The sequence below is a fragment of the Halyomorpha halys genome, unplaced genomic scaffold (assembly GCF_000696795.3).
Source record: "Halyomorpha halys isolate HHAL.00 unplaced genomic scaffold, Hhal_1.1 Scaffold497.1, whole genome shotgun sequence".
Taxonomy (NCBI): domain Eukaryota; kingdom Metazoa; phylum Arthropoda; class Insecta; order Hemiptera; family Pentatomidae; genus Halyomorpha; species Halyomorpha halys.
Genome location: NW_027113287.1, coordinates 42,085 through 58,176, shown reverse-complemented (window position 1 = coordinate 58,176; position 16,092 = coordinate 42,085). Strand labels below are relative to the sequence as shown.

The 16,092-nt window shown below is 31.0% G+C and overlaps 1 protein-coding gene, 1 long non-coding RNA gene and 1 other non-coding gene across 4 annotated transcripts in view; 1 reads left to right on the top strand and 2 right to left on the bottom strand.

The window, feature by feature from the left end:
• The window catches only part of kermit (PDZ domain-containing protein GIPC-like protein kermit), a 109,906-nt gene extending 107,744 nt beyond the window's left edge, over nt 1-2,162 (bottom strand). Inside the window, exon 1 of the mRNA XM_067050856.1 lies at nt 1,909-2,162. Coding sequence (XP_066906957.1) covers nt 1,909-2,118 — 210 coding nt within the window. The 5' untranslated portion in view covers nt 2,119-2,162. The remainder of the gene's footprint in view (nt 1-1,908) is intronic.
• Nucleotides 2,163-2,718: 556 nt separating this feature from the next.
• LOC106683584 (uncharacterized) lies at nt 2,719-6,541 on the bottom strand. 2 transcript variants are annotated; one of them, XR_001343576.2, is made up of 4 exons: nt 6,472-6,541; nt 4,449-4,541; nt 4,250-4,367; nt 2,719-2,941 (listed from the first exon to the last, which is right to left on the bottom strand). It is a non-coding gene; the product is annotated as an uncharacterized protein (transcript). The 2 variants fall into 2 exon arrangements; XR_010844368.1 differs by having other exon boundaries at nt 4,513-4,541.
• A 4,819-nt stretch (nt 6,542-11,360) lies between these two features.
• On the top strand, nt 11,361-14,967 carry LOC136796619 (uncharacterized). Its single transcript, XR_010844367.1, has 2 exons — nt 11,361-11,588; nt 12,613-14,967. It is a non-coding gene; the product is annotated as an uncharacterized lncRNA (long non-coding RNA).
• Nucleotides 14,968-16,092: the final 1,125 nt, after the last annotated feature.

The window sequence follows — 16,092 nt, the reverse complement described above, 5'->3', positions numbered from 1 at the left end:
AAAAAAAAAAATCTAAGATTATTATAGATAATTATGAGCGTTTTTCACTACTTTTAGGTTTATCACACCAACTTTTTGCTAAATATATCTTGAATGATTTTCCAAAAAAGTAACTTAAAATTAGATCCAAATTATTTTTGTTGTAAGATAAATTTTACTTAAATTAAAAAATATATATATAATTATGAGCGTTTTTTACTACTTTTAGGTTTATCACACCAACTTTTTGCTAAATATATCTTGAATAATTTTCCAAAAAAGTAACTTAAAATTAGATCCAAATTATTTTTGTTGTAAGATAAATTTTCTCTTAAATAAAAAAAAAATCTAAGATTATTACAGATAATTATGAGCGTTTTTCACTACTTTTAGGTTTATCACACCAACATTTTGCTAAATATATCTTGAAAAGTTTTCCAAAATAATTATTTAATTTTTTTTTTTTTGTTTAGGTTAAAGTTACGATTTCAGAGGCTTAGGTATGCGCTAAATTAACAAATAAAAAAAATAATTTACCAGAAATTATGAATTATGTGAAATAATTAGGATGGTAATATAATTCATTGTCCGTATCTTATTAAAATCTGAGAAGTTAGTTAACAATTTAAGTTATTTTTTAATTGGGAGATTTGACATGGAATGAATCAGTTCACCATTAATTTTCATTAAGAACAATTTAGAACATTTCATTTAATTTTTTATCACTTTTGTTTTTTTTTTTAAATCCGAGAAGTGGAGGCGTGTCATAAGAGCTGATAGCAGTTATCTCTTATAGACGCCTCACCAAGTTACACAGCCCGCAGTTTCGCTACCGCCTGCGGAAAAACTACTTGTTGACGTTATGTAATTTTCTTTAGTGCAGACGAAACTGTTTCACAATGCTACTCTAGCAGCTTATTACAGGAGGCCGAATCATTTCCAAACTCTATGCCAACATCAATACATCGATTTAAATAATGATCGAAAAATCCGACTTGTAAATAATCTTTATTATTAGATTATTAAACTATTTTTATCAAAGGAATGAAATATTTTTTAATGGTTTTATACTAGGAAACACTAGCTATAACATCCACTAATACACCAAGTAATGGATCTACTTATCTTTAAAGCTGTGAATGCCGGCCTTATCTTTATCATCTGTCACAAGAACAAGCATCAAGCTCTCTAACAAGATTATCTGAAGTAATAAATCTAATAATTATAATAATATAGAATGAATATATAAAATTGACAAAAATGTCATCAATTAGCGAAAAGGAATGTAACCAAAGTTTTATACAAATAGGTAGAATTTATTTTATTTGTAGCGACGTCCTGACCTAAATTATAGGCCTTTATTGGGGCTAGAAACAAAATGCGATAACGAACATAAATAAAAAAACAAAAACGGTATAACAAGAAAATTAAAAAGATTACAAATAATATTATAAGAAGGTAATTTTTAATAAATAGTAAGAGTTTATAAAAAAAGAATAATTGTGCATAAATTCTTACAATTCCTATATTAGAAATAATCTTATCGTATTATTTGTAATCTTTTATTTTGATTTTCTTGTAATGAAATTTTGCTGATTGACGGATTAGTTTACGAGTTGAGAAATGACTGTTGATTCTAGGACGAGGAATTCGTATCTAATCGCTCACTGATCCGGTAAAATTACTTGAAGCTAACTTGATCGGCAACAGTTAAGTCGGTCTACCGGAACTCTTCGGGGGCCAATATGGTCTTGCCAACATTGAGGAGTTGCGTCGAGGAATTTCTTTTTTCTTGAACGGATTTGTAAATAAATAATATATTGGTGTATGATGGTATGGGATGATGCTAGATAAAGAACACACTATAAGAGATAGATGATGAAATCAAACTGATATCACTCTACCCTACTAAGAAGTTGTATTACTGACCTCGGACGGTGGGAAGTCGTAGCAGTCTGCGATCTTCTGGTAAAGCTCCCTGATGTTGGAGAAGCCACTGATGAGCCCGGTGGGACTCCCTTGGGCCTGCTGGCAGTGGAAGACGAGGCGGTGCTTCTGTTCGGCCATGTCTTCCTTCTTCTTCTCCTCTTCCTTCCTCGAGGGGACGGTCTTCTTGAACAAGGGCATTCGCGCCAACATGAGACCACAACGACACTACGGCACTGACTGAAGGCGGTACCTTTCTCCCGCAGCCCCGACATCTGCCGGCCGCGAGCCCAGTCTTCTCCCCCCTCGCGGTGAATTACTTTGCTCGCTCAGGTGCTCTCACGTCTGTTTATTTACTGTGGTTCTCAATGATATAGTTATTTTATTTCTTTTATTATTTCAGGATTGGTGGAAAATATAAGCAAAATATTCACTACATGTGATTGTCATAACATTGTATTGTGCTACTTTTAATTTTTTTCATCTAAAATAACTATCCATCTTGCATTGTTCACAGTAATAAGCAATGGATACAAAATAAAATGTGTTAATTACTTGAAGGAAAAAAGTAAATTTCTTGGTGTTTCCATGGTTGTTATGAAGATAGTTTCAACTAATCACTAAATAGAAATTAGTTAGAAGAAGTTTGACCGCAGTGAATAGTACATAAGTTATCGAATTTGGAACAAACGATGGTTTAAACTCAAAGCAAATTCGTAATTGAAAGATGTGTTATATAGATATTTTATAAAAGTTCTTATTAAATTAAATCGTCTGTAGAAAGAGATATTTTATGACTAATGAACAAACACATAGGAAAAAACTTCATTTATTGAGTTTGAAGTATGAGTTAAACGCAGGATTTCTTCTTTCAAGTACCATACCATCCAGTTCCGTTTATTTCAAACATTCTTTAAAATTTCCATGCACTTGGGGATACAACCTGGCGGCCTCTTACATCAAAACAGGGCTCACCAGTCTCATAGCACTTCCTATTACACTTGGGACACTGTATGAGATCCATTAAATAAGTTACCTGAAAACATCTTAATATTAGCAGATATAAAATTATTGAAGTATATACTATCTATTTCATGCGTTAATGATGTAATTTAAAAAAAAAAAAAGGTAATTTTGTTTTCAGTATATTAATATTTATCGAAGTGTCTCTTATTGATCACAATAATCAGTCATACAGTTTAAAATACAGCAGTGGTTCCAAAACTGAGTTGCGCGATCACAAGCCAGAATGAAAAAAAACATCTGCCATGGCGAAAAACATTTACGTAAAAACAGGGCGTAAGAAGTCACAAACCTGTCGTCATTTTGATACAAAATAGAGGATTATAATGTCGGGTTCTAATGATCATTCTCGGGCAATATGTGATAATGGTGCCGAAAAATCCCTAGTAGTCTCAGACGAAAAAATTGCGAACGGTGGACGGTTTACTTATTTAGATGGCACTGTCGTGTTGTAATTAAATAGTTATGACTTCAATTGAAGATAGGTACTCCACACCAGAAAGATTCGACAATGCGTGTTAGGTAGCTGAATAAATAGAAAGCATGAGTTTTAGGAGAACTAGTCGTAAATCCTCACAACATAGAAATTTTCCTCCGTAGAGGACCAGCCTAGTATAATGAAGGGTATGACAGGTTCTATAGGTACTAGCTGCAGGTCTCTGCAGAAAAGAAACTTCACTCCTTGGGGAACTACCCTAAGGTTATAAATGGAATAACAAGTCCAACAGGAACTAGCTGTAGATACTCACGAAAGAAAGTCAAGGTTTAGAAAGGAGAAGAGATTCAGAGAAGGCTGAGTGAAATCAAGCTGACACACAAACATCAGCAAATGTAAGTAATAATATAGTTCTAAAAATAAAACAATAATATGCGTTACTGTTCAGTTCAAAATGGCAGTCACCAAAACCAGTCTGACTTAAATGAGGAAGATCCTTATATAATCCGTCCGACTTCTAGATAAGATATCGAACAAGGATTTTGTGTCTTAAGGAAAATAAAGGGGGAGGAGAGAGGGAGAGAGAGAGAGAGAGAGATTTTTTTTCAGCCAAGACTCCCATTGGAGTCCTATACTGCCTAAGCATCGTTGGGGGTCAAGTTTTTCATTTTGTGGAACCACCACTCATTGAAAAAAGTCAACGCACCAGGCCGGATTCGAACCGACACCGCCAGAAATCTCAAATTGGTAAGACTGGGCCTAACCAACTGGGTCCCAAAAGACAGGTTTGAATTATGTTTTATTTAACTAGACCTTGTATTTTGGATCGTGTCACCTGTTTTATACCTCTAACATGTAGTATTAATCTACGGCGAATAAACTTACATAAGGGTGTAAATTACAAGTCCGCCTCACTCGACCAAATGATACGTAATCACAATTAGTACACATGATTTTTGTTTTCGGTCGATCGCAAATGCAGTCTTTGCTCGGTCCCAGTATTCTAAAAGAAATAGTTTTAAATTTATTATCAATTGCGAAAATGATATCTCTTCATGGCTTAATAAATGGTACAAGAACGAACATTAGTTATGTGTTAATTATCTAGATGCGGTGATAATTATATGTTATTCCAATAAATAAAATACCTCCTTGGATCCATTTTTTAAGCGTCCTCCTGTAAAAATGGATATTTATTATTATTTTTTAAAAACGTGTACATTATTTTATAGTTAAGATGTTGGAGAGACTTATTATATATTTTTTTAAGTATAACAATGGTAAGTCTCTTCTCATAGCTGCATTATTCCTGCACACTTTTATTTTAGTGGTTATTAAAAGAAATGTGTAATAATAATAATAAAGTCTAATCGCTTCATATATCCGTCCAGTGGTGCTCGTCCAAACCCAAATCCACAAGATTTGCGTCCGTTCTTGACACAATCCTCCCATTTACGCTTTGATCTACTTCCCAAACCGTTACCCGTCTATTCTATGGTAAATATTTTATTTCATGGTTCGACCTGCTTGTAAAAAAGACACAAAGGACCTGCTGTTTATTCGTGTAGATCCTGCTCAATTTATTTCTTACGAACCTCTTAAGTAAGAAGAAAGTCTCCAATAGGAGGAGTGGTTCAATATCAAATTACTACGGGCAGTCCTCATCTGAAGGAACTCCTAAGGTTTTATGGAAAAAAAACATATTTCTGTTTCTTACAATTGATAACACTTATACGATCAGCTATGTGTAAATTTGCAATATAATTTTTCTCTACAGGCATGGAGTTCTCATAATCTGTGAAACTGCATTTATTCAGTCAGTAATGCAGGGAGTGAGTGAAGATGTTCTCCAGCCAGATCGTCCAATGAGCACAGAGGTCAGTTAGAGTTGACTGTTGCACTGATGCAGTGAATGTGACTGCAGGTAGTCGAGTTCTAAAACAAGGGATGCACTGTCCTATAGGAAGGTCCTTCGGAATCCTCCATCTTTCTGTCAGTAGCCCACTTCGTTGCTTTCCCGCAATGTTCAAAGCATATTGCTACTTCAATGTATTTTGGAAGGTTCTCTTGACTATTCTTTTAGCAGAATAACGTCAAATCGAGTAGGCCATGGAAAAAATATCGAAGAGGCTCAGTTAGTTAACGACATTCAGGGGTGATATTTTTCTGTTTGAAATTACTATCGAATCTCCTTTGGATGCAAATACATTTTAATGTTCGTCAAATTTGAATTCGATGTGTTATCTGTTCAATTTAACTATTCTTATTTATTGTAACTCAACAATAAAAGGCCACAGCCTCCAAAAAAAAAAACACAACAAAACAGTAGGCTACATTTGTACCATTTTTCTCTATACCTTAGCTTGTGTCATAAGAATTGAGTTGTTCGGAGAACAAGATCTTAAATCATTCCGCAGATGGGTCGTTCCAGTATCGACGATGCGATGTTTGTTCGCTTGGTCTTCACGACAAACGTAAATGAGTAACAGACCGCTAATAGTAAGTCTATTCTGAGTGAGAAGCGTAGTCGTCTCGTTGTACAATGCTGTTGTCTACCTCAATGATTTCTCTTTGACTGGTTCCATAGAAGATTAAAGAAGGAACTTTAGACAATTTTTTCGTTACATAAAATGCCAAAAATTTGTAGTCGGACATAACTAACTCCTATGATATTCGTTCCTTTCCAAGTAAGGGTTAACCCTTGATATTCGCCATTTCCATTATCTTCTAGAATGTAATATGTTCTCACAATCTTTGTCTAACAATGGTGACCATTCTAAACAATCCACTTGAAGAGGCACTGAATATTCCTTGGCGGTTGATGACTGAGGAATCGAAATAAATGTGATGATAATCTTTTTCGTGGACGTTTGTCGAGCGCCAAACGCATCTTTCGATCCGCGTGCGGATTACTTAAAACTCCTAGCATTAGAAGGATTAAGAAAATTTGTGAAACACTATGATAGAAGGTGCTTCAGAAATGTTTAGATGAACTTTTTAACAATGGTAAGGTAAGGGCATAGCCATAAGTAAATAAATCCATAATTTTGAGCTTTTATAAAAAAAAAATAAAAAACTTGTTGATTATATTTTATGCATTTACTTACCTTCTTAATGCAATGAAAACTATTAACAAAAAAATTATCCAATTAAACAAAATCTAAACATTAAATAAACTAAAACATGTGTAAAATTAAAATAATCATAGAATATAAAGTGTAGAATTATTATACAATACAATGTGATGAAACCTGCCAGTGATGTGTCAAATTAAAAAATAGTGTGTTAAATAGAGAAAGTGTATCATTCATCCACAAGAAAAGTGACATAAGTGACTAAATTTTACAATGATGGAACAGAAAATGTGATGCGTGGATCGTAATCACTTTATATTATTTATTAAAAATTTATTTATCGATATTTGCAACTGTATTAAAATATATACAACCAAAGGCGTACCCAGGATCAAAACTAGGGGGGGAGCAAGCCATAGTCAATCAGGGGTTGCATGCAAGCCATGGTCAGTCAGGGGCTGGCAAGCCATCGTCAATTAGGGGTGGCAAGCCATAGTCAATCAAGTTGAGACATTTCAGCACTGAATTTTAAGAACTTTATTTATATTTGTCACAGTGCTTTATTAGTTATCACAATTAGTATTTGTTTGAAAAAAATTTTTTTTTATTGAATTAATAATTTTTCCCTCCTAGGGTGGCAGCTGCCCCCTCTTGCCCGCCTCTGGGTACGCCCATGTATACAACAGGTGAATTTGATTTAGTTTTACAATAGCTTATACAATTATACGGATATGTTGGAAAATCTACCCATTGATAGAACTCCAACTTTATGAAATTAAACAGGAAAATTTTCATTGTTAAAACTGCCACTTTTCTTATTTCACAAAAAAAATGTAGCTAACGTACAATCAGAGATATTTACTACTCTTTTTGTTCCATCATTTAAAATTATTTGTTAAATCAAAGTGACAAGGCGCCACCCAGCGGTTTTCCCAATAACTGTGCTTATAACGCTTTTCCGGTAGGAAGCCACATCCAGGTCGGGCCTATTTCTGAAAAGAAGTTTTTTTTATAATTTGTCACTTTTTTGTGAGTAAGCAATTGAAAAAATTAACGAAATAGGTATTTTTTCGATAATAAATTCTTAACGGTCCACCCTTGCGAAAAAGTTATAGTATAATAAATTAAACGTCCATTAAGTACCAAAAACTTATTAACTCAGTCATGCTATAAACCGTCAAACATTAAAAAACCTGATAGTTTTTTTTTTTAATTTTCCAATTACTGATATTTAGTAAATGTACGTGACTGAACTTAACACTAAAAACATTTCTGTCTTTCTTTTGTTTTTTCCATCTATAAGTACTAAACGGTGGATCCTATCGAACAAACTATAGTAAAACAAATTAAAGAGCACTGATTTCGGCGTCGAAAGAGAACCAATACTTAGTAAGTCCGTAAAGTTGTATGGTCCTAAACCACATGTTAAGGACCGCTTGTTTCTTGGCCTACAATGGCTGCGAAGTTCTATGAAATCAGTATATGATCAAACCAGGTGGTTTATGACCACACTACATCATAGTACAAGAGCCCAAGAGGAGAAAAAAGGCAGTTACATCACCCCCAAAACCAAAATTGATGAGTCTGCCAAGTATAAGTAGGGGATTACAAAATGGCAGCTGTTTCAAAACATTTAAAAAAATAATTTTTCTATCTGATCTCCATATCTTTAAAATTGTCAACAACACTAAAAACCTAACAGAACATCATTTAAAAAAGAGTAATTTTGATAAAATATGAGTCCTAATACAGCTATTTACGTTCAATAGTTCCCGAGATATGGTTTTTAAAAAGCAACATTTTATAAAAAAAATTCGCTGAATAATCAGTAGTTAGTGAATTTATTTTGAGAAAATTGTATCTCAAAAATTATTCCACGTAAAAATGTTTATCAACACTCAAATTATATCTAATTTGATGTACTGTAATGTAGTTTATCACATTTATCTTCGTAGGAGTAGTAGTTTTTATGATGTAACACAAAATGTTTATTTCTAGCTGTTCGGACAAATATTTAAACTTATGAAAAAAAATATCTCAGGAACCATAAGGCCCCAGATGTCTGACAGCACTCAAATTAAATGTACTATAAAATAGTTTATAACATTTATCGTTGCAGGAGTATTAGTTTTCGTGATATTCCACAGCAAGAAATCAACATTTTGTGTAATATCATGAAAACTACTACTCCCACCAAGATAAATGTAATAAACTACATTATAGTACATTAAATTAGCTTTAATTTGAATGTTAAACATTTGTACGTGGAATGGTTTTTCAGATACAAGTTTCTCAAAATAAATTTACTAACTACTGATTATTCAGTGAATCTTTTATGAAATGTTGCTTTTTAAAAGCCATCTCGGGTGCTATTGAACGTAAATAGCTGTATTAGGACTCACATTTTATCAAAATTACTCTTTTTTAAATGATGTTCTGTTATGTTTTTAGTGTTGTTCACAATTTTAAAGATATGGAGATCAGATAGAAAATATTTTTTTTTAAAACGTTTTGAAACAGCTGCCATTTAGTAATCCCCTACTTATACTTGGCAGACTCATCAATTTTGGTTTTGGGGTGAAATAACTGCCTTATTTCTCCTATTGGGCTCTTGTACTATGATGTAGTATGGTCATAAACCACCTGTTTTGATCTTATACTGATTTCATAGAACTTCGTAGCAGCCATTGTAGGCCAAGAAACAAGCGGTCCTTAACATGTGGTTTAGGACCATAATCAGTGCTCTTTAATTTGTTTTATTATTATTTGTTCGATAGGATCCACCGTTTAGAACTTATAGATGGAAAAAACAAAAGAAAGACAGAAATGTCTTTAGTGTTAAGTTCAGTCCCGTACATTTACTACATATCAGTAATTGGAAAATTAAAAAAAAAAAAACTATCAGGTTTTTTAATGTTTGACGGTTTATAGCATGACTGAGTTAGTAAGTTTTTGGTACTTAATGGACGTTTAATTTATCATACTATGATTTTTTCGCAAGGGTGGACCGTTAAGAATTAATTATCGAAAAATACCTATTTCGTTAATTTTTTCAATTGCTTACTCACAAAAAAGTGACAATTTATAAAAAAAAACTTCTTCTTTTCAGAAATAGGCCCGACCTGGATGTGGCTTCCTACTGGAAAAGCGTTATAAGCACAGTTATTGGGAAAACCGCTGGGTGGCGCGTTGTCACTTTGATTTAACAAATAATTTTAAATGATGGAACTAAAAGAGTAGTAAATATCACTGATGATACGTTAGCTACATTTTTTTTGTGTTAAATAAGAAAAGTGGCAGTTTTAACAATGAAAATTTTCCTGTTTAATTTCATACAGTTGCAGTTCTATCAATTGGTAGATTCTCCACATGTCTGTATCAAGCCATTCTATAACTAAATCAAATTCTCCTGTTCCATACATGGGTGTACCCAAAGGAGGGGCAGGAAGGGGCAGTTGCCCCCCTAGGAGGGAAAAAAATTATTAATTTGATTAAAATTTTTTTTTCAAACAAACACTAATTGTGATAACTGACAATTATAACAATAAAGTTCTTAACATTCCGTGCTGAAATGTTGCAACTTGATTGATTATGGCTTGCTCCCCCCTAGTTTTGATCCTGGGTACGTCTTTTGTTCGTTATGAAATGTTTCTTTTTAAAAAAACTATATCTCGGGAATTATTGAACGTAAATAGCTCCATTAGGGCTCATATTTTAGCAAAATTACTCTTCTTTAAATGATGTTCTGTTAGGTTTTTTAGTGTTGTGGATAATTTTAAAGATATGGAGATCCGATAGAAAAATTAATTTTTTAACGTTTTTGAAACAGCCGCTATTTTGTAATCCCCTACTTATACTTGGAAGAGTTATCAATTTTGTCTAGTAATTGAACATAGTTTTCATTGAATTAATCAAAAATGTGTTAACTAACTTATATTTACTTTACCAAACTAATCAGCTGCTTAGTAATTCCTTTAGGATCGCCGGAAATGCGTTTCGTTGAGTTTGGACTCGTATGAAGTATTTGACAAAGTTTAAATCTTAAATTTCAGTTTTTGACAAAGTTTTAATTTTTTTGTTTATGATGGTATACGATTTATATCAATCTTCTTGGCCGAATTGATAAGTTACAGTACACATTCAACGGATAAGTTATGCTGTTTAATTTTTGATGCCATAACTTTTTCGCTAGAATACACAGTTTAGGAGTGATAGGCAAAAAACGGGAAAAAAGATCAAATCAGTGACTTAATTAAATAAATAGGCTAATTAGTAAAAATTTTGAAACCACAATAAATGCGTTTCCGTGTTTAAGTGTGATTGAAGCTAATTTATAAGTTGTGTTTTAATGGGCTGACAATTAAGAAATGTCATTGTTTCAGAAATGTTTGGAAGCAAATTTCAAAGAATATTCCCCTTTAGTAAGTTGGGATATTTTACATTTTGCCTTAAGTTCAGAGTTCAACAGTTATGGTCAGCAAAATTTTGTTAGTTAAAAAAGTTCACTGTTATAAATAAATGGTATGAGGTTCCGTTTTCCGCAAGGTTTTTAGAACACTTTGGTTGATTCGATTTCTATCTGAGTACTTTTATTTCGTAAAGGATATTAGTTTTTAAATTTTGATATTCCTGATAAGTTTGAAACAAAAGAGTAACTTATTAAACAATCCGCCTTTTCTGGCCTAGTTGGAGAATGTAAGAAAACAATATACTAAGTAGTCTTCGTTCAAATAGCTTAATAATATAATAAAACTTAACTTAATAAAATAATAAAACTTGATATCCACTAGGTACTAATAGTCAACTATTTAAATATGTAAAAAAAAAACTTATTAAGATTTATGTAATAATTAATTAATAAATCATGATAATTTTAATTTAAAAATTTATTTGTTATTATTTTCCTGTTTGAATACTGTTTTTAATAGCAGTGCGTTATCGTGAATAGCTACAATCGATTCTTAATTTACAAACAATCCAAACAGAACCTTTAGGTGCAGGTTAAGGCGACATGGTTTGGGAAGTAGGTTGGAATGTTATTTTCAAAATGACTTAGAACTATTTTATTTTTTAAATTCGGTAAATAAAGGAATAATTCACCTTTAACAAATACATGTGGGTCCTCTTCTTAAAATGTAATTTTATTATTGGTATGTTACATATTAATTATGTTTTTCCTTATATTTAGTATTTGCTTTCTATTTTAAAAAAAAAAAGAACTTTCAAAACATTGTTTGATAGAACCATTATTAAGGAAGTGACTATTGATTTTTTTTTTAAATATATGCCTTTTTAATTAATTTTGTGAAACTATTTGTTTTCCTGTGCTAAAATATTGTTTTGTTTTGGGTAACTTTTGTTGATAAAAGTTTTGATAAATAAGTACCAGTAATTATAGCTTTATTCCCATAACAGAAATCTTTTTATACTCATAATTTTAATATTTTTCACTTTATCTATTTGGTACTTTGATGATGCTCTCTCACCAGATTCTTAAGTACATTAATTCATTTCACAAAAGAAAGTCAAAGCAATCGAAATGTGCGTCTAGAGATATTGAAAGCCCGAATCTCACAGTACAATAGCAATTCTGTTCTGATTGTTTATATAATGATCTTTTGAGGAGTGGAGGGGGAGTGCATTGATCCCAAGACAACTGATATATCCAATTTTGAATTTTTATTTTTTAAAGTTATATTTAGTTCCATTAAGATTTTTATAAGAGGGGAAATATTAAAACAATCTATTGTTTTTCATGTTTCCAGTTATCCAATCAGTTTATATATTTTAAGTTTACTGTACTATTTTTTATCAGCTGATAATAGTTTTCATTTCTCTTTTATTTCTATCTATATTTTAGAAATATTTATATATTTCTGATAAGAAAATTGTAATTTAAAAATAAAATTTTCAATTCTTAATTTTGAAGTTATTATTTTTACTGTTAACAGAAATCTTATCTATTGATTCATGTTTCTTTTGCACAGATTTTGAATTTCAACATTATTAAATCATAGTAGGAAGTGGTATATAAACTATTATTATTAAATAATTTACAAAAGTTTAAATTGTTCGTCTAAAATGTATAAAATCAATTTATTAGCTTATATAATTTAACTATATGTCTAGCTTCTAGTGTTTTTTTTAATTTTAATATATTTTCTCTTTTTCTAGTGAAACTGGTTTGTTTTACAGCAGGCATTTCAGTAAACTTTCAGAAGTTTGATTAATGAATTCAGGATGTCGTGGACACAAGATGAGATAGTTAGAAGTTTCAGCCGAGGAGGACATCCTGTATTTAGTTGCAAAAGATGTCCTTTTCAAACAGCTAGTGAAATGAATGCTGTTTGCCATGTTCGAGTCTGTCATGCACCACTTCCAAATAATTTTAGGTGTGACTCTTGCAATTTCAAAACCAACGATGAAGATAGTCTTAGGGTTCATTCACTTATCCGCCACTCAGTCCGACTGAATAAAACATATCAGTGTTCTGAGTGTTCATTTTCATCAGTAGATAAGATGGCATTAATGCATCATGTGCATTCAAAGCATTACATTGCCGGTGGTAGTTCTCGAAAGTGATGAAATTAAGATATCCGCCATTATTGCCATTTTTCTAAATATAATGATGCCATGCTTTCTGAGAAAGTAAATTGATTACTTGGCTCATTAAAGATTTAGATGGTATAACAGTATTGATTATTTATTTATTTAATTTTTATTGTATCATAAATTATTATTTTTATTTAAGCTTCAAGATGTTGAATATTATTCTTGAACATAACAGTTTTCTCAATATTAAAATTTTACCACATCTTTAATTTAGTTTTGAAATGCCACTGGTGCTTTAACTGGTTTAATGACAAATTCTTTCTAGTTTTTTTTACTATCCTGTTGAATTTTATATAGTTGTTACTTTAGTGTCTTGTATCCTGAGCACGATCGATTTCACTATATAGGTTAATAACGAATAAATGCTAAACTATTTTTGGTATTAAAATTACATTTTTTAAATTTTCAAGATTTTACATGCATTTATTTATTTTTTCTTTAACTTAAAGAATTAATATTGTAGCTTGCTTATGATGTAATACATTGTTCAATAAAATGAGAGTTGCAATAAAAAAAACGTTCAATATGATATGTAGTCAAGATTTTTTTCTATTGTTTTCAAATTGTATTCTTAATTATTTTTTCATTATTTCTAAGTATAATTTGATCAAGTATTAGACATTAGCTTGTATGACATTTTGTTTTATACATAATACTGCATTAGTGTACAAAAGTTAGAAATATGAATTTTTTCACTTGTAAATGTTGATAAATGCCTGTGTTTGTTTTTGTTATTATTTATTGTCGTCGATTTGTTTTAATAAAGTATTATAGTTTGTAGATATCTCACTAATCTATAGAATGTTTAATTTTAATAAAGTGACAGTTATTAATAGTTCTTCTTAAATTGACTTATTGTAAGTTTGAAGGTTGTGATAAATTGTTGACAAATATTTCTGTTATTAATTTTGTTCAAATTAATTTAGCTTGTTCTCATGGGTATTAATTTAATTAATTTAGAATTAATGAAATACAACTGTCTTTTACACTAGTTCCGTTAATGTTTCCTAATTTTTTAATTAGATTAATTAAACTATTATATTTATTCAGTTTGTTTGGGTTATATGTTTGTACTATTATTATAAGATTAAAGATTCCTTTTAGACTTGTAAGTTGTAGTATTATGTTTTCATATTATTTGAGCTACTCTGAAGCTGATACAATGAAATCTGGTTCTTTTTATTATTTATAAATTTGAATTGCGTAGATAATATTCTTTTAAGCTATTACAAAGTTTTGCCTACTTTCAGTCAATGTTTTACATCAGTATTTTGTGTGATAGTTAAATTTAAAAAAAAAAATTGGTAAAAATGAGTACACCAAAACATTATCTTCAAAACTTTTAGAGGGAGGTTTTCTCATTGGCTTCTGAATAGCTCATTTTGTTCAATCTGAGTTCCATTATATGATCTATGTTACTAATATAATAACTTATTTATGTTATACATGTATATTATACATTTGAATGGGCCAAGTGCTTTGTATAATTAATTATATGTTAGATAAAATACAAAAGATGATAAAATAGAAAAAAAATGAAGTTGACTGTACATAACACTTATTTTTCTTGTACTATAAGATTGGACATAATGTACAAATTTATTTTTCTATTTACGTTGTTTATGATAAGATGTAACATTAAGTACAAACCCTAGTCAAGGAAACAAGGGTAATAGTTCCTATCGATGTCTGCTCAATGTGTTTGTGAATTTTATGTTATTTTAAATATTAAGACTGTCTCGCTTGTAAAAGCTTCCTCATAAGGTTATATCATTATTCCAAAGATTTTATTTATTATATTCCCTATTCTTAGTGTAAATGTTTTTATTAACTTATAATTTTTTATGCTTTATCGTATTTAAGGCAAATATGTGTTTACCGTATTTTTCTTAAATATATGCCATTTTTCCTTTTTTACATTTGTTTGTTGTTAATTTCTTAACACTCCCTAAAATTTAATAGTACATACAACCTCAATTAATTATAAAGTATGTGGTAATTATATTTGAGTTGCTAACAACTTTAAATATTATAAGAATATAAGCATCAGTGTTTTCCTTTATGACTTATTTTGATTTTATTAAGCCATTATTGCATTGAATGAATATTATTGAAATAACAGAAGAAAATATATACACTCATTAGTAGAGTAATTAGTCTCCTTGAAATTAAAAATGGTAGTACTTCAGTACAATATCTCTAATGCCACATGCAGTAGTGTAACCTGGCTCCCTCTGAAATGACAAACTACTTTCACTTATTCTGATCTCTAAACAAAAGTTATATAAACATTTTCTCCATAGAACATATTATTTCTTGATAATCTTAAGAATCCACTAATCCCATAATCTTGAGAACCCACTTGGCTCAGCCTAAAGTTGATTTGAGGATTGAGAATCCAAGAAGGAAGCTCGACCCACTGGTCAGTTCTTAGTTGTAGGCAGTTTATTCGAATGTTAATTTATACAATATTCTATCATTAAACTTTTTGGTTAAACTTAAATAAAATGTCTCTTTGTGTTTAGATCAAAGAGGCAAAACTACTGAAGCGTTGTAGTTAGGACTGGTATAAAAGGTGTTATCTGTGGGGAAACTTGAGTGACAAGTATGCCTTTTGGTCTTTATTGCCAAAACTACCTAGAGGCTGCTGGTCAGTCCTAACCAGCATCGAGGTGTCCGAATTCAATTTATAGAACCATCACAAACTAATTATATTAGCTGACCCAAATAAAAATCGAACTGGGCATTCTGAGACCCTTTCCCCAGCGTGTGCAGTTACTAGAAATAACATTACACACGATAAGGCGCATCAGCTTTAGAGCTAGACATAATTTTTTAATATAAAAATAAAAAAAGAAAGTGAAAGGAATATGGTCAGGGTGCGGTCAAGAAAAACTCAAATAGTAGAAATATACTAATTTAATGAGCCAACGTTTCGCCCCACGTTGCAGGGCTTCTTCAGGGCTAAAAAAGATACAAACACATAGTTACAAAAGGAAAACAAAAACCTAAGTGTAAAATAACAGGGGTATAAAATGTAAA